The sequence below is a fragment of the Charadrius vociferus genome, unplaced genomic scaffold (assembly GCF_000708025.1).
Source record: "Charadrius vociferus isolate BGI_N301 unplaced genomic scaffold, ASM70802v2 scaffold136, whole genome shotgun sequence".
In the NCBI taxonomy this organism is placed as follows: Eukaryota; Metazoa; Chordata; class Aves; order Charadriiformes; family Charadriidae; genus Charadrius; species Charadrius vociferus.
In genome coordinates this window covers 2,557,991-2,576,458 of record NW_009648960.1, presented here as the reverse complement: position 1 = coordinate 2,576,458, position 18,468 = coordinate 2,557,991, and the positions used below count along the sequence as shown (strand labels likewise).

The window sequence follows — 18,468 nt, the reverse complement described above, 5'->3', positions numbered from 1 at the left end:
TTCCCTACAGCTGGATCTGGATGAAAAGCTGCATGTGACATGAAACCCTGGATTCCTAGCCCCAGAAAAACTGAATAAAAAAGTGATCTGTTACACCTATAGAAGAAACAGGTTTATCCAGCAACAAAGTACTATACCCTACTGAAGAGCATAATACTCTGCTACACATATCTCGGGCAAAGATTTCCAATCAGTAAATTTGCCCTTGAAGACAGTAACAGCCTGTGGCCAATTGCACATAGGTGGACAACTAAAATAACCTTCCTTGTCTGAAAAAAGAGTCAATAATCTATAGCTTCCAAAAATTGATTCAATTTATACCATTCAAAAAGTGGGTTGCCTCAGTTGTGAGGTATACTTATAATCAGTAAACTATACTGCTTTGAGAGCAGGCATGGGTACACCAGAATTGAAGGGAAGAGAGCAAGGTCTCCAGCTGTCTCAGATGAAGTCTGTAGCCCCTGCAAAGATAACCTCTGAGAAGTATTGCAATTTTTTTTGGGGGGGGAGAGGGGGGAAGAGAAAGAGGTGTGAACTGCCCTTGGGTTTTTTTGAGGCTGTTTCTGAGGTCTACATGCACCAGTTTAAGTGTCAGCATGGTTAACTATTTCACTGTTGATCACAATTGCAAGGAAGTACAGCACTTGCTGAGACAACACTAGGGAAATCTGCTATGATAGGGCCATGTTTGCAATCTCATAAAGCTGCATTTGGTTTGTCAGTAGAGAGCCCTGTGCCCATTTCCACCCTCTTCAACCCCAACTGTTGTCACAGCAGTAAATGAAATCAGAGTATAAATCCTCTAGTTTTTGTCAGCTATACAGTAACTAATTTCAGACCACTCTTAAAAACAACAGTCTAAGAATTAAGCTTTTATCTCAGAAGGACTAATAACAATATAGGAAATACTGATGCCTTCCAGCATTTCTCGTGTGGATTGGATTGTTCCTGACCTAACCTTGGCTTAGCACCAATATTTGGGAATGGTCAGATGACTGAGAGCTGCCAGGTCAGTGTGTCAGTGTCCCCTCAGGTGCGCTGCTGCATGCTGCTAGCCCCCTGCTATTCAAAACCATGTGGGTTAGCTTAAAACCACCTTCAGTGGTGATTTAACAAATCCATCCGAATCTGCATTTAGCTGAGGGGCAATGACTTTTCTAAATGTCTGTGTTAATTGCTTACAGTCTCCCATCCTCTCTCCTTAAGTGTCCTCTGTGTAGGCAGAACAAGCATAGGACATCCTTAAAATCTGTACAACTGTCCTTCCAGAGAGTGAGCATGGAAAATACATATTACATGACTTTGGAGTCTAGCCGCATAAACTTACCCCAAATAATTCTCTGTCCCAGCTCCCCTCCTAAGTTTATCACTGCCTCAGTAGCAGTAAAAAGAAGCTTTAAGTTACAGCTCAAACCAAGCAAAATTCCCCATACTCTCTCCTGTTACAAGTTGAACAATTTAAAGATGTCAAGATACAAAGCAAAATATGACTTCTGGGCCTAGGATTCTAAATTTGGTAACCAAACCATGTTTTATATTCTTGTGTTAATAAGTTTATTGTGTGCAGCATGCTGCACTTGGAGCAAGCACTTCTTCCAACAGAAGCGATGTGATTTTACTTCCTCATGCCGGTATTATCAGACCAGTTGTTGCCAACTCTCAAGAATTTAATACAAGTTACACGTCTTGAGATACTTGGGAGGTTTTTTTTGACACACACATATACGGAAACAGAAAATTATATGAGAGTCTTAGTTTTTATTTGCTGGGGCAAGGAGAGGGAAGGATGACAACTCTAAATCTCAGAAGGGCCAGAGAAAAGTTAAAAAAACCAAAACAGCCTTAAGGCGCAGTAAAAAGCTCAAGATTTTCATGATTCGTGGGACCTCACTTTTGAATTCTCTGGGTTGGTAAAATTAATTCAATAATTTTCAGGATTTTTTGCTGTAGTTTAACCATCTCAACTGTTGTCCCTCCCCATCACGACCAAGTTCTGAGAGCGCTACTTCTCCCCTTGTTCTTTTGGCTATTACAAATTACAAGTAACCTATACCTACACACTAAAAATAACAAAAAGGCGTATTTCAAGCTTACCCACAAACTTCTGTGGGGTGGAGCTTTTACGCTTTCCCATGTTGCTTGTCAGCTTCTCTATAACAGCAGGTCTCTCAAAAGGCACCAGAGAAATATTGTTGTCCATCACAGGCTCTTGTTCCTTACAATCTTCCATAGGAGGTACTACGTAAAACCAAAAAATCGTATCAGACAAGTCTGGTCTACACTTCACAGACAATACAAATCATTTGAGCCCTGCTGATTGCGCAACAAGTGCAACACAAAATAAAGCAAGGTGTAGGAACACACTGGGCATCAAGATAGCAACCACCTTTAAACAGAGCCACATTTTCAAAACGTCTCTCTTTGGTACCATCATATTTAGCAGAAGCCCAACTTTAAGCATTTATTAAAGGACTTGTTTTGCTCTCAATACTCAAGATCTCCACTGAGGAGGGAACACTTTTGAAAACTCACTCTGTAGATAATATTTTCTGTTATTCTCCTTTCAATATGGTCACCTGTTGCCAATGTAACTTTTTAGTTGTCATTCTTTGTGTATTCCCTTAAATTCACACTTATAAGGCACGCTTACCATTCTTATTTTCTTTTTGTGCTAATCTCTACGACTAGAAAACACACAAGGCACTGATGAATTATGTTTCCTGGGCCTGGCTGTGCATTCCCCAAGACAAAGGCTTCCAGAATGAAGGATCTGTTTGTGAAAGTATGTTTCCTTCTTCTATATACGAGACCATAAAATCAACAAATGCTGTATTGGAATTACAGAGTCAACATCATATGGAAATTCCCTTCAGAGTCAGTTGCAGAAACCAACATTTTTTTGATTAATATTTTATCCCTAACAACCAGTGAATGCAATTCTTCTGTGTCTGTCTTCTCACTTTCTGGGATTAGCTGGGAGCATTCCTGTGCTAACTATGTTAGGGGAATGCTCATACATTGTCTTTGAGACAATAACAAGAAATTAATGACCCCTTGTGTCTTTACTCATTTCACTCTTTGTTGCTTGTTGGCTTAGGGAATGAAGTTCTAGAGCAAAAGAAGCATAGGAATTTAGGAACTCCATGGGACCAGGGTAGCGACCAACTCACATAGTTTTATGTCACTTGCTGACATAGCTCATCACTAAATACCTACAGAGTACTCCGTTTTTGTTGAGCATCCTCTTATAAACACCAAGAAAGGTCAGTGGTACCTTGGTGCGGATCAGGCTCAGAGAGTCCGAGTCATGTCAAAAATTATTCCATGTGTCGCTCTTCCCACTGCTCTGCTGCCATGATTTTAATACATGGCCTAATTGTCCCGCATTCATCTTCATCGGGGAGCAAGAGGAACCTAAGAAGGATCAGCTACTAGTCTGTGCACTAATGGCATGGCTGAGGTGTAAAAAATTATTTGAGGTGAAAATGGATGGCAGAGAAATAAAAACTGGGATGATCTTACAAGGAGTTCCTACAATTTGTAAACTGTGAGCAATCCATTGCATTCTCTGTATTAGATAAATCTTCCAGAGAAGTCATGGATGGTATCACAGAGGTAGTAGAGGACCGAAACCCACATCTTCTGCTAGTCCTCCTCTGGTCTCTCACTGTAGCAGTCTTTCGTGTCACAGATACCTTCTCCCTGAGACTGTGCCATAAATGAACACCACCAGCCTACTTTCCTCCCATGTAACTTTACTATCTTCAGGATCCTAATATGGAATAATCACTCCCCTGTTCTTAAACATGTGGCTGTTTGCTAGCACATAATATATGAAAAATGGGGTGAGAAAAGCCTTGTCTTTGCCTTCTTTCTAGTAAGGGAGAGCAAATACCAGGCAATTACAAAACAGAGTATCTGCTCAGGTGAACTTCTCAATTCAGATATTCATAATAAGAAAACATGGCAATTTATTCATTTGATTCCATTTGTGCCTCTGCTGCTAAGGAAAGCTGAGTACTTTGAGGCTTAGAATCTACCATATGCTATAAAATGATTTACTCTGCTGATTTTTTATTTGTACAGGATGCTCCCCCTGAGAAACACAATGGTTTCTCATTTACAAGGCAGTCCTGCTGGCATCAGTGAGAGATGAAGAAAAAGCATAAATATGAAATGAATCTAATGTTGCAACAAAATGAAAATGGGATGCAGTGTTTGAGTGACCTAATTAATGCCCAGTGCAGACTGGGAGGTCTGGAATACTTTAACAGCTAACGCTAAATTTTTAAGGTTATTTAAATACTGTGCTTGGTCAGGAGCTATCTGCTCTAGTTCTACTCAAGCATTTACCAGGAAGATTTTGGAAGGAAGGAAAGATTATGTCTGTTGATTTTCACTGGGAATTGGTGTCTGACTGTCCTCTTGGCTTACCAAAAATCAGCGTAGGCATGCACATGCACACACACTCTGTGTGAAACCCTGCTCAGCAGCAATACCCATCCTCACTGCGATGGGCCAGGTTTGCACGTGAGTGCCCCTTCAAGAATTTCTAGCTGTTGGTGTACAGGACACACAAGGCTGGTGGTGAGAACCTAGGGAGGTGCAGAAGCCCCTAAATCCCAAGGCATGCTGGCTTTGTAGGACCGTACTTGCCCAGAAAATCAGTTGAAAACCTCTTGATTACTTGAATAGCCATCTGATTAAGCCCCAAATGTAGTGATATTTGTATGTCTTATAACAATTAAGTAATAATTAATAATTCTACTGTTGGGCATATGTGTGTAAATTTCCTAGACAGAATTTGAAACCTTTCTTCCACGAAAAATGAATAGTACTAAAAAAGACATCTTCTCTTCTCCAAGTCAGGCAAAAATTCTGCTTGGACTTCTTTTAAAGGTAAAGTCTTCACCAGTAAAAGCTTTTTCTTTTCTACCTTTCATGCTGCAAGCTCTTTTTCCCCACTTTAGAACTCAACTGTATAATCCGGGGCATGGCTCTCTAGCAACACAATCACTGTATCACACCAATATTTGTGTTATGAAGGGAAGAAGTTACTAGAATGTGTTTTGTTATGTAGATTTCCTGGGAGAAGGGAGTGATGGAAATAGCCTAGTTTCTGAAACCATTTAAGTTGCATGCAAAACTGGAGCTAACAGGTGAGATGTCACATTTTAGAAACCCAAAGAGTTAAGCTAAAGATCCCATTGTCAATTCTAGATACATTAATTTTCATTTCAATTTAAAAATATACATAAAAAGGACAAATAGCCCAGCCTGCTTTTTCTTTTTTTCTAGGAAAAACAAAATAAAAAGGGGGAAAAACAAACTGATCACACGCAACCAACAGTTATCACAAATCAGCTGCTCTGTGGTAGAAGCTCTTGTGTAGACATTTACTCTGCAGTAAATGCAATTCCTTTTTTGTTGTATTTCATTGTACTTCATTACCTCAGTAGTGGGATGCCGCAAAGAACAGCTGACACGTTGTAACTAGCTTTGATACAGCAACTCATTTTATGCTGTGAATTTATGGTCTCAGCTCAGGAAGGCTTTTTTATTCTAAAAATCAAGCATCTAGTCCATGAAAAGCCCACGCTTCAGTATGTTTCTGTTCAGGGATGTTCTTAATCAGCTATCAGGGTGCTCTCCTGGACTGCCCATTCAAAGGCTTACCATCTCTGACATTGTTAACGTCCTCAATTGCAGTTAACACCAAATCTTGTTTCTAAGCCCAAACTCTCAATATACAAACCCGGGTGGTCTTCAGAACAAAACCTTTATGTTCCTGAAGACATTGGTTTTTCAATCATAGTGCTCAAAGTGGCTATCTTTTAAGTTTTGCTTCTTAATTTGTAAGAAACCATACATATTATTAAAAAAGTTTACGCTGCTCCAGTGAGGAAAGAATAGGGAAGAAAAGAAGTAAAAAAATTACCCAGTGTGCATTTTGCTGATAAATACTTCTGTGTGCAGACAACAGACACTGGGCTGAGTCTCAGCTGGTATAAATTAGTATTACTCCATCAACCTCAATTTCCTTTCCTAAGCTCACAATATTGCTATTTAAAAAAAAAAGTGTTTGTGCAGAGAAATGACAGGAAATATTCCCATGGACCCTGGTGTGAAGTCTCCTGTGGGACCAGCATTTTAATGATGTTTTAGCAACTATGCAAGAGGGAAGGACACAAGGCCATTGTGTGTTTTATGTGGAGATGCCCTTTGAGCCTCACACAGCCTAGGACTAGACTTCTTTCTCCTTCTCCTAAAAAGAGTACCCTTCTCCTCTCCACCTTAAGAACTTCTCTGGACTTTTTGCTTTGTGGAGATGGAAAAGAATGTATAACCATAGCTAGCCTTCAGCATTTGTCCCTGTTTGTTCCCGCAAAGGTCATGCTCTTGGTATTCAGAGACTGTCACTTTTGTCACACCCAACACACTGCTAGCTAGGAGACTGCAGACTAATTTCTACCTCTGGGGCCAGCACTGCTTAACCAAGAATTGCCAACAACAAAGTCATGGGAGCTCTCTTGCAGCAGCCATCATGCTGAGCCAGGGACAGGACCCAGCCACAAGGAGGGGCAGCTCAGCAAGCAACCAGCACACTGCGAGATGATGGAGAGAGACCCAGAAACTTGTATCTTCCTACCCACACACCGAAACTAGCCCTCCTTCCTCTCCTCTTGCTTCCCCTTGTGGCTTTAGTCAGGTGATCTAGCCATCTGCAAGACAATTATAATTGAAATTAAAAGCCTCATCAAGCCATGGCAAAAGCACCCAAGTAGATGTATGTAGCAAGCCTATAAACTGATCAACTTGAGCACGATGCTTGAAAAAAATCCAAACTCTCTAGGGGCTTCCTCCAGTTTTCTGGAACAATTAATCTCTGCAGAAATAGTTTAGACTCATGTTAAACCTTGGCCATATTGCTTGAGACCCAGCACAGCCACCTGTGTCCTTAAAGCAGGATGTTGGTACGAGTAAGAAAATCCCCACCTCTGCCTATTTTGTGCATAAGTGTGAAGTTGTGACCAGCAGTCACACCAAAATGCATTCAGAGGCTTCAAAAGACTCAGCAAGAACAGAATACTTAAAAATTATTTGGAAAGAGAGTCAGGAAAATTTAACCCCAATGTGATGTGAAATAAACCACTGATCAAAATCTCCAAAGCATGCACTCACTCATCCTCAGGAACACCCTTTCCATGTGTGACATGGGAGAGACGAAAATTAGTACATTTTTCAGGGTTAGACTAAGACCTATCTTCAAGCTGAGTAATCATTTGTATACTCTTCCTTGGTGTCTTTATAGTCCCAGGAGAAAGGACTTTGCTGTAGACCTCTACAGGGTGGTGCTCATGACCCTTACTTCCATGATGAGGTTCATGGGTGGGAGCGATGCTGGGATGTTATGTGAGATTTATTACTGGTTCCAGCTGATTTTGGAGCTCCCTGTTGCTGCCTGTCCTCGCTATGCCCTCACTAAACAGCACAATGAAGACAGTGGATCAAACATCCCTTAAACGTTCACCAGGGGACATATAGGCATATTTGCCCAGAGGAGAAAGAGGTACTAGTTGAATTCAAAGTGCTGTTTTAAGGTAATTCTGTTGAGAAAAGCAAAGTGGTTGTGTGAACATTTCTATTTTAAGCCCAAGCAAAGTCAGTCAGGCTGTAAATAAAAGAACTGTCCACATGGGGTTTGCACTGGTTTAACTTCAGTTGGTAAAAAATCAATGCAAGGTCAACCATGCCAGCTTCTTTGGGTAGACAAGGTTAAGGACTTACCCTTCTTGTCATAGCATTAAGCAGCTTAGAAAAAGCTTTAGATTTCCTCAGAAGTACACTGTCAATAAGAGTACAGCCAATTTTAATAAATAACTGAAAAATAAACTTGGAAGTTGGGTGGAACTTGGGAAGATCCTCCACACCGTAATTTCTGAAACAACCTGGCTGTCATAACTATATCAGCCTACTGTTACTCTGACTCAAATCATCACCCAGCTGGTTAATAAGACAGGCACAGCCTTGTAGAATGAAGAGTGCATATTTTGTTGGGAATGGAGTTGGTGATTAAAACCCTACTATCAACTCCAACTAGCATCCAGTGCTTCATCTAATAGACCATGCACACAATGAGTACCTGCAAATAGCAAAGCCCTGAAATCAGTCTTTTCACTGACTTTTACAAGTGTAAAGTCAGGTCTAAGGCAGATAAGCACTAACTTCAATGTCTTTAAAGTCACCCATTACATTTTCAATGTTGATTTTAGTCTTCAGGTTGTCTACTAGGATAATAATTACTTAATAAAGCTATATAAACATTTTGCCAATAGATATTAAACACATTTAGAATGCCTTTATAGGATTAAATTGTTCATGGAAAATTACTCTTTAAAATTTTTCGGTGATTTTTTTTTCACCAAAAAATACCCCGTATTAGAAATGCTGCATAGATTTTATTTAAGCTTGTATTTTTCGATTTTTAGAAATGACTTTTCAGAACTTTTACATAATTAATTTCCAAATGAAGCCATATAACTCCACTCAACAATGAAAAGCAAAATGGAAAAAAAAAAAAGAGGAAATGCGCCTTTTCATTTACCTACAACCTACCTTTTTGGTATTCTTAGGCATAAAGTAATTTTTAATGAAAATGAAAAACATATAATTTTTATATTTTCTGATTAGTAAGAAATTTTAAATGCTTCAAGTAATGAACATTTAAAGACAATTTTTAAAAGCTAAAAGATGTTCAGTTTCAGAAGACTTTCTAAAACACTGATTTTGAATGCAATTCTAACAATTTTATTTATGACAGCTAACATTAAGTATTTAGTGCAACAGATTAGCCTATAAGCCTGCCGTCTGAAATATTATGCTCATTATCCATACTAATAGCTACAGAAATTTTTTAAAACAAATTCATGGAGTTTAACATTTCTCGCTTTCAACAATCTTTTTGGCAATCTTCAGTCTTTATGTATATTAACACATGCAGTGTTAGTTAACATATTAATGCTAACACATGTAAATGCCTATAAATATTTTTTTTGGTTATAATTACTTTCATCAACACTGTTGAATCCCATTCTGCTCTGGAGATTTTTATATCTATCCCTCCCTTTTTGGGGAAGATAATATCACAGGGAGTAGAAATGACGACTTCTGAATACCTCCACCATCCTTACGCCTTATAATTATCAGTCACTATCAGAAAGGAAGGGGAGGAGAATCATACATTTTATACATGGCTTAGTTCATTTTTAGGGTAACTTTGCAATGGAATGCTTTATTTTCACGTCTGCATATTTATACATACTAAAAAGTGAAATACTGACTTTAAAAAAAAAAAAAAAGAAAAATCAGCAAACCCAGTGCTGTTAAATTAGACAGAGCGAGGATTTTAGCCCATCTTTTCTCCTCCTGCCTATCTGAGTATAAGCAATCTATAAGACGGAAATGATGCAAAGCTGAAAGGAAGGAAGAAAAACAGATGGAAAAAAAAAAAGCAAGAGATGCTCCAAGTCCAAGACACTTCAAAAGGCGTTTTCCACCCACCATGGTGACTCATGACCTGCCCGGCAGCCTCCATACTGACATTCTGCAGATAGTTGTGGCATCGTTCCTTGTGCTCCTCCAGCGAACTGCGCTGCTTGTAGCTCCGGCCACAGTAGTTGCACTTGTGAGGCTTCCCCACTGTGGAAAGAAAGAGAGCATCGGGTCAAATCCACTGCAACCTGCTTCTTGCTATCAAAAATCACACCTTTGAAACAAAACTCTTACAATGGAAAGACACCTAAGAAAGGTTACTCAAGTCCCAGACCTTTTTCCCAGCCCCATTTTCCCACCGCACACACTTCCTCCCACCCGTGAGGTACTTCGCCCCATCCGTTTTTCACACTACCGCACAGTATCAGCAGAAGGAAAAAGAGGCGGACTTGTTGGTCGCAAAGCAAATAAACAGACGACAAGAGGGGAAAACAAACCAGACAGCTGAATCACACCCCAGCACTGCCTGTGTGTCACCAAGTCTCATGGGAAAGAAACTTCTGAGACATTTTGCCCATGGTACGAACAGTTGCCTTCACAAAAATGGGCTGCCCCAGTGGCCTTATTCTGCTCCCAACTGTGCGGAAACCCATTACGTGGCCAAGAGGAGTTCTTCTTTCATTGAGACAACTTTGCCAAAATGGCTAAGGGAAGTTTGGAAAATAAGAGACAGCAGACAGTAACTTTGGTTGCTTTTGGCACTGCTACATGCCAGAACTGAGCCGCCCCCAGTAATTCACAGAGACCAGATAATATTAAAATATATGTAATATAAAAATATATCAAAAAATATAAAAGGCCATGTACAATGAAAATCAAGCCAGATGAATGTAAGATGTAACTCTATTTTTTTAAATTTTTTTTATTTCCCTCTGCAGCATTATGAACAAATGGCAAACGCCTCTGAATACATGCAAAACCTGGCACCAATTTCTCATAAAGTATATCCCTTTCATAGCATGTCATTAAGAAACCACAAGAATGGCCTAATCCAAGGCCAGAAAGCTAGCCAGAAGTGTATTTTGCCAAGCTGTGCTAATAAAGGTTTTTAATATAATTTAAACTTGTAGAACATGAACATTTATTCTCTAATAGCTAAAGAGCTATTTAGTCAGTACTGCAAGTCTAGTAAAACATCACCAGCTGTGATTTTCAGAGCTAGCTAAGGGATGGGGAAGGTCAAACAGAGTTTTAAAAATCCTAGGTAAGAATTTCAGTTTCTGACCAAAGAAATTGAGAACATCCTCTGTTGGATAATATACATGTTTCTATTGGGTTTGTCCCAATATTGAAAGCTTTTCATGGTCATTTACTTAATGAAATCCAAGCTGTACTAATTGCAGCCAAAATGCACTGTCACCACTGGGATGGGAAAATGCAAGATGAACTGCAGGGAGGATACCTGTAGCCAACAAGAAGGCAGGCAGAGGGCTCCTTGCGTTGGGGCTGAAGCCCCAAACATCAAAGACCCAGAGTCAGGAAAATGCTCTGGGGTCTCTGCAGGACTAGCATATACCCCAGTGTGTGCCCCACATCACCTATATGATAGAAGACAAAGAAGCCTGAGCTTCCAGTATTGGAGCTGGTCAAAAAGTTTCAACTGTTTTTGTCTCAGAGCAAAAGGGATTTGGTGAAATGAACATGCTTGCAGAAAGTTTCTGTTTTTCTCAAAAAGTGTGTTTGTATGTGCAGTTCAGTGACACAACCAAGTTTTCCACTGGGGAAAAAAAGCTGCTTTTAATAAGCGTCCAAACTGTGGATTTATTTCTCTCTATCTAGAGATAAGGCTTATCCTCAGGAAAAGTATTGTGTCTTCAACCAACAGTTGTGGTCTTTATCTTATTTTGCTCACTAACTTACACTTTTGCTGTAACTGGCATCGGTACTGCAAATCTCAGTGGAGGCTGAGTGTGATGCTCATTATCATTCCCGAGTAATTGCCCTTGATGGGAATGATCTGGATCAAGCCTCAGCTCTTAAACATAAACTAGCCATCTCATTCTGGAAGCATCTTCAGGAGAACATACTGGCAGCTCCCTAGGATGGAGAGACTTCTATCATCACCATTAAAATGCTTCAGCATGCATGTAGATGGCATGAATGCCTGTCAGTCTGACACCTTTATTAGAAGCTAACTTGCTATCTAATCAAAACATCCCAATGCAATTGAAGGGATTACGTTAACTGAGCTGAAGCAGGGCTGAATTAGCCCACCTGATTTGGCTACACCAAGTTATCAACTTAGATAAACTGTAAGATACAAGGGAAAGGGATGATTGCTTTCAGGTATTCCAGAGGTAGCTACAATTAATTAACTGTATTATCATTTAGCACAGAGAAGCATATTCTCTTACAAGCTTGCAGTACAAAAAATTGATTCAACAATCAAAAAAAAAGTTGGTATTACACCTCTTCAAATAGTTGCTGCCTGCATTGCAACAATTTCACAAACTATTCACACACCACAAGGCTGAGCTTTCCCAATGATGGTCAGCTATCCAAATTCCATCAAATTTCAAGGTTCATAGAGATGATAAAAGCTAACGATAATAAAGGCACAATTTCTACACGCAATATGGGATTGAGGAACGTAACTCCCGAAGGAAAGAAATACTCCAGCACACATGCTCCTTCCTCTGGGGAGGAGATAAGAGAATAAACAACATGTGACAAATGTTAGTTGTGTTGCCTAATACACAACTGGAAGCTGCTCAGACACAACCATGAAGAACGAAGTTTGTGAGCTGCAGTTGAGAGAATCGAACACAACTCCCATGTGTTCATTTCCTAACTCTGTCCCCCCTGCCACATCTACCCCCGCCTCACATCATAGCCCCACATGTGTAAAATCTGATTTATACTATAAACTTATACAAAGTGACTGTGATGTGGGTTGCAGCGCAATTAGTCAGGTCAGACCACAATGGAATCGGTTCTGATAGCAGCAGTTTGTGTCACTGGCAATTCTCACAACCCATTTGGCAAGAGGTACAGCTAGCCGAGGTAAAAATTACAATCTGGATTTTAGAAACCTTGTTGTTGTGACAAATGTCAAGTCATTGAAACAACTGCAAATTTCCCCTCATATTCTCAAAGTAACTGATGACAAAAAAAATATATGTATTTGTGGATATGAACATTGCCAGTGGGTGTACATTTTTCCATATTTCATATTACCCAACAGAAAGATGTAAAAGTGTATATGAGAATTCAATTCCGGTGATCTCCTCAACAGCATACTTTGTTCCACATAACAAACCACCATATGAAACCACATGACTGCCAAGAGATATTTCAGCCTTTGTTAAATACTGTATAGTAGGTAAACGTTAATAGTCAAAATTTACCCCCAAAACTTGCACAATTGGGCATAAGCAGTCTTGGTCTATAGGCCACTGACTTAAAGGCAAAGAGTTCAACAGTGCTGTACACCTACCAAAACCCTCTCCAAGCCTCCACTAAAGGCAGCTCTTTCCACCATGGAGCCATTTCTACAGAGCCATTTCCACCGTGAAGCCACTCAAAGCTTGGCTCAGCTTGCTAGGTCTTCAGCTCACTGAAGACCATATTACAGGGACACCACATTCAGCATTGTACATAACCACCTCTGCCAATGGTAGTGGCACACAAGCAAAGTCAGTTTGGAAATCCCTGCTTTGGGGTACTTATTCCTTTATCACCTTTTCAGGGTAAGAAATCTGATAAAAAATTACCGTCAGTCATTCTCATAGAAATGACACAATACAGTGAATGCAAACAAGCCCAAAATCTTGAGAAATCTTCGATCTGTTGTTGAACTGGGAAAGACCAGGGCACTGGGCAAAACCCAGCGGCCGTACCTATGAAACAGCTAACTTGAAGAATATAAAAAAACACTTAATATTTCTTACTGAAATGTCAGAATTTCCACGCAATTAAGCTCAGATTCGTACAGATGACAATGTGGCACAGAAAACCCACAGTGGAGTCTCAGCCTCAAATGGAAAATATTATGACAGTCACAGTGAAAGAGACATTTAAATTTAAAGTACAATTTTTACCATGAAACAGGTAAACCACTCGTCAAAATTCACAGAGAAATGGAGTTTGCTTGTGAAATTAAAATGCTCATGTGGAGGGAGGAGGGGGAAGAGGAGGAGGACATAAAAAGCAAGGTGTTTCTGAGTTAGGAATACTTTGAGTCCTGTGGGTTAGCTTTGATAGCTGAGAAGTCTGCGTGCAGCAACAATGAGATGGTGTAACTCTAAGGTCAGTATTCAAGACAGAAAGCAGTCTTGGGCCTAGGGAAACTTCTTTAAAGTCATAAAAAAAGGTCAGTGAAAGAGAAGAGCCCGTAAGGCATTCACGCAGCATTTTGTTCTCAAAAGAGGTGGAAGTGCATAGCAGAATATAAAGTAAGTCAAAGGGAAATAACAAGGCATCCCAGGTAATACCGTGCCATAAGCATATAATATGAGAAAGGCTTAGAGAACAGGTTAAGAGCAACGATACACTTTGCTGAGCTAAAATCCTGCCTCCATTAAGACCAATGACAAAACATGCACTGGTTTCAGCAGCCAGGATTAACTACTCCCACATTTCCTTATTTCTGGTACCATGTTTTTCTCCGCAGCAGTGCAGAGCAGAATTCCTTCCCATCCAACTACCCACGTCCTGAGTCCCTGCAACAGCTCAACTGCTAACGCTGCCCGCTCATACAGGGAAAGGATTACTATGGCCGTGTGACGTACATCAGCCCAATCGAAGGACTAGAGACTTTGCACTGAGCTTTGTACCAGACTTTTACTATTTTTGCATAATTGCCCCATTAGGGCTTTGGAAGGGAAGCCAGCCAAGATTTCTGAACTAAGTGCCCATCTGACATAGCTACTTTCGGTCCGTGGAAGTCCCTCTGATAGCAGCACACCGAGCGTGACTCATTTCTGTAAAATCTGAAACTCCCACTTGGCCCCAAGCATCCCAGAGCTGGAGGAAACCTCAGTACTCTCCGATTGAAATTTTCTGAAGCAGCATCGAAGAAGTTAAAATGTTCTTTTGGGCTGATACTTGCAACTGTCAGTGAGGTTGCAGAATTGTCTGTCACAATCATAACAAGTATTAATTCATTATTTCTTCTTTCTTCCCTAAAACTGGAAGCTGCCTGGGCGAGGGGAGCTCTTCTGCAGTTACACAGTGCCTACCACAAAGCAGCCCTTTGCCTTGAACGGGACTTATCACAGTAAGATCAGTTTTAACACAGAGGTAGGAAATATGATTAAGGCGCTGGGTTGGGACTAGGGACTGTAGTGTTCAGCTCTTAGTTACGCTACAAATTTTGTGACTGCAGGCAAGTTATTCTGATTTCCTGGGCTTCAATTATTCATATGTATGATTAAGGTAATAATTCCCTTCTTCACAGCATGTAAATGAATTCATGCACTTTGCGAGATGCACAGAGGCTAATCTGGTGAAGCTCACACAAGTAGGTAGACACAGAAAAATATGGCCCGTATCTCTACTGAGAAATTAAGGACTTAATAATACACTGTGATTTTATTAGATATGGGAGTGAACATTAAAGAGCGAGAGGAGATATTTAGGATGGCAGAAAGTAGAGGACCAAGCAGGAGTAAGAAAACAAAAGCAGAAAAAAAATAGAGGGCGTATAGTGCTATCTGCAGGCACAGTGTCCTTTCAGGCCATGAAATGGTCAGCCCAGGGGAATGTAAAATGTCCCTGAGCTTGGTGACATTTAATACGACACAGGACAAAAAAAGACAGTGTGCAATAGTCACAAAAAGGTGGACATAAAAGCTGCTGTGGTCCTTCCCAAATCCAGCTTCCCTGAGCTGAGGAAGCAATTGTCAGAGCCGGGGAGGGCCAAGGCAGTGCTGATGTTTTGTCAGGAGGGCTAAGGCAGCAGAGAGGTGACACACGGTCCCTCCGATTCACTACTGTAATTAAATAGAGCACTTTGGCTTTTTTAGAGCTGCCTAGCTCAAAGCTTCACACACAAAAATATTTACATGAATAATAGACCCCTGAACAAATTAATCACAAAAAAATTAAAGTGAGACCTAAGCCCATGCTGGCTCTGAGCAGCACGTAGCTTTGCAAAGGAAACTGCCTCCCACTCCGATGCTGTATCTCGCTGCTGTGCTTAATGACTGTAAATGTGTTCATTGAAATTCATGGGGGTTCTTTGATTTGTTGCCTTTTTTTTTTTTTTTTTTTTGCCTGGGAGATTACACACACACACAAATCTGTATTTACTGGAGCTCAGAAATAACAGCAAGTCCCACAGCTAACCCGAGATTGTCCAAGACAACCTGCATGCAGAAGTCACAACATGTAAACATCTAAAAGAAGGCTCCTGGCCGCTAGAGCACAGAACACAGACTTGCAACATGCATTGTCAAGTACCTCCACATCTGAGCACCCAACCTGTGACATCTTAAAGTAGTTTGATTTTCAGAAAGAACCAAATCTCTAATCACATTGTGAAAACTTTGCTTTAATCTTTTAATGCTTGCCAGTCCAAGCGGAAGCAGCAGTACATGGGGTATGTTTCTGGGATGCAGATACATTTCTGGACCTCGTGGAGTTCCGATATCTCCATTCTACAACCACTTTTTAGATTAGCATGTTTTTGGCCAAGTATTAGGGTTCGTGAGACCATGTGGTAAAGGACAGGTTCACTAGATCATGCAGTATAGGAGATCATACAGCTAGATCTGTGCTTAAAAAGGTTTCTGGACACTCTGGACACCTCAAAAGGTTAAAAAACCAAAATGCATCATTACAATAGAAGAAGCCTACATACATGCCATTAAGCAACTAGTACTTTCTTGACTCGGAATTTGAAATAGAGCACTTGTCTCGCTTCATGATCTCATGGCCCAAAGCCTCTTAGTAAAGATTATTATCAATTGCCTATTGATATACATGTGGCTGTTCAAAATGTTGTGAGCCTCCCAGCAAATGAAAAACAGCTTGTCCTGACTTATGGCACAGTGGCAGTCAATGATTAGTTATTTCTGTCGACAACTACCACGTACTGTGCCAGTAGCCCTACGCAGCTAGCACTGAAACACCACTAGATACTCGTGGTACATCAGCACGCAGTAAAACAATAGCAAAACATGGCACCTACACACCCTTTGTTTTCTAGACACGCCTGCCTTTCCTATAAATATCTCCAGGGCACAAAACAGCAGCTTGACACCTGCATCTACCTGCCAGTTGTTTATGGTATTGTAAAATAAGTGGCTAGCACTGAAGTACTGTACTAGTGTGCAGTCCTCCCTTGATCTTCTGCCGCAAGCAGTATTAAACATCAGATTATATATAAACTCTGAGGACTTCATCCATGCTACATTTTGGCCAGATCGGACCCACAAAAACATGTGCATGCACATGTGGAGAAAAAGTAAATATACTAGTCAGGAGAAACTTACAAGCATCTATACCTCCTCTATGTATAAAGCACACAGCCAGAGTCTAGCGTAAATCAGAAAACATTAGTGCTCACGTACGACAGCTACGGGGTTGGGGTCCTTATTCGTACCTTCAAGATGTTTCTGCCTGCAGCCTTTTATTACTTTAGCACTTTACTACAATTTATCTTGCAGCTACTGGTGGCTCTGTCATTTAATCTGATTCATCAGATTGTGTTTATTTATTAACTGATCTGCAGGATTTTACAGATAAAACAATGTTCCAATCTGCCACAAGGGTTATAAATAAGTAGGTGGCATTTTTGTGCCAGAAGTTTAACAAACAAACAAACAAACTCCTGTTTCATTGGCAGTCACAGAATTACTATAATCTCACGAACCATCCAGATACTTGCAGGGCTCCTGACACAGTCTTGCAGTACCCATTAAATAATTAAAAACAGAAAAGCAAGAACCTTACACCCCATTTTCTTCCTTTGCAGCACAGAATACAAACCGTTCACTTTGTAGTTCTGTATGTTGTATCTATGCATGTGTGAAAAACAAAGGAAAACGTACCTGTCAATGTGAAACCATGCAAATAAATTGCACACTAAATTAAGGAAAACACAGATAAGGATACTAAAATCGTATTTAGTTCTGAAAAAGATTAAATTCATGGCTACTTGCTCCAATTCCATGTCCGAAGACACATACACTGTACCACATAGAAGCTCTCCTCATATATTTCTCTTGGCTTACCTTTATTTCCTTCAATATAAGAGCTTCAAAGTTGGCAAAAGGCACTTGACGCTCATTTTTTTAGTTTATATTAAGGGCAATGGAGCTTTCAGATTCCCCCCATATATATTTGAAAATTTCAAGTGCCAAAGTTCTGCACTTGCTCTGGGATGCCACTGAACAGGACATACTGTCCTTGTCCCATACCAACGTGTCCCAGTCCTTCAGGCACCCCTGGTGCTGGTGGGGTTCCCAGCAATTTTACACCGACTCCAAAATGGTTAAGAGCTACTAAAAGGGAAGTTAAATAGCACTCGGGTGGTGAGATAAACTAACAAAAACCAGGAAGTCCACAAAATAACCGGGTGTTTTATCACCTGGACAGCTTCAAAATCGCTTAAAGGCAGCCAGGTTTACAGCAACTTACTTTTAAAGGGGGAGAGGCCCTGCCACGAATACAAGAGAGGGGACTTCGGAAGGAAGCCTCCTGCCTGCAATGCCTCCGCACTATCTGGATGTGGGTGGGAACCAGCTTAGGACGGAGGTTAAACCTTAACTGTATGTACCAGCTCTGTACTTTCCACTCCACTTCAGACATTTAACATTATATTAAAGACGACTTGATAAGTGGAGCGTTAATTAGTTCACACAACAAACTGTCCAAAATGCTTGTTGGTTTCTCTTAATTTTAACCTTTCTCCACAGACACTGAGAGCAGGAAAAACAAAAACAAGGTTAGGTTGGTTTGCTGTTCTCTTCC

At 40.4% G+C, this 18,468-nt stretch overlaps 1 protein-coding gene across 2 annotated transcripts in view; it reads right to left on the bottom strand.

Annotated features, from left to right (window-relative positions):
* Positions 1-18,468, bottom strand: part of IKZF2 (IKAROS family zinc finger 2 (Helios)) — a 108,449-nt gene that overhangs the window by 4,808 nt on the left and 85,173 nt on the right. For both annotated transcript variants that reach the window (XM_009887570.1, XM_009887571.1), the window contains exons 5-6: positions 9,562-9,699; positions 2,095-2,238 (exon numbers count right to left, since the gene is read on the bottom strand). In XM_009887570.1, coding sequence (XP_009885872.1) covers positions 2,095-2,238; positions 9,562-9,699 — 282 coding nt within the window. The remainder of the gene's footprint in view (positions 1-2,094; positions 2,239-9,561; positions 9,700-18,468) is intronic.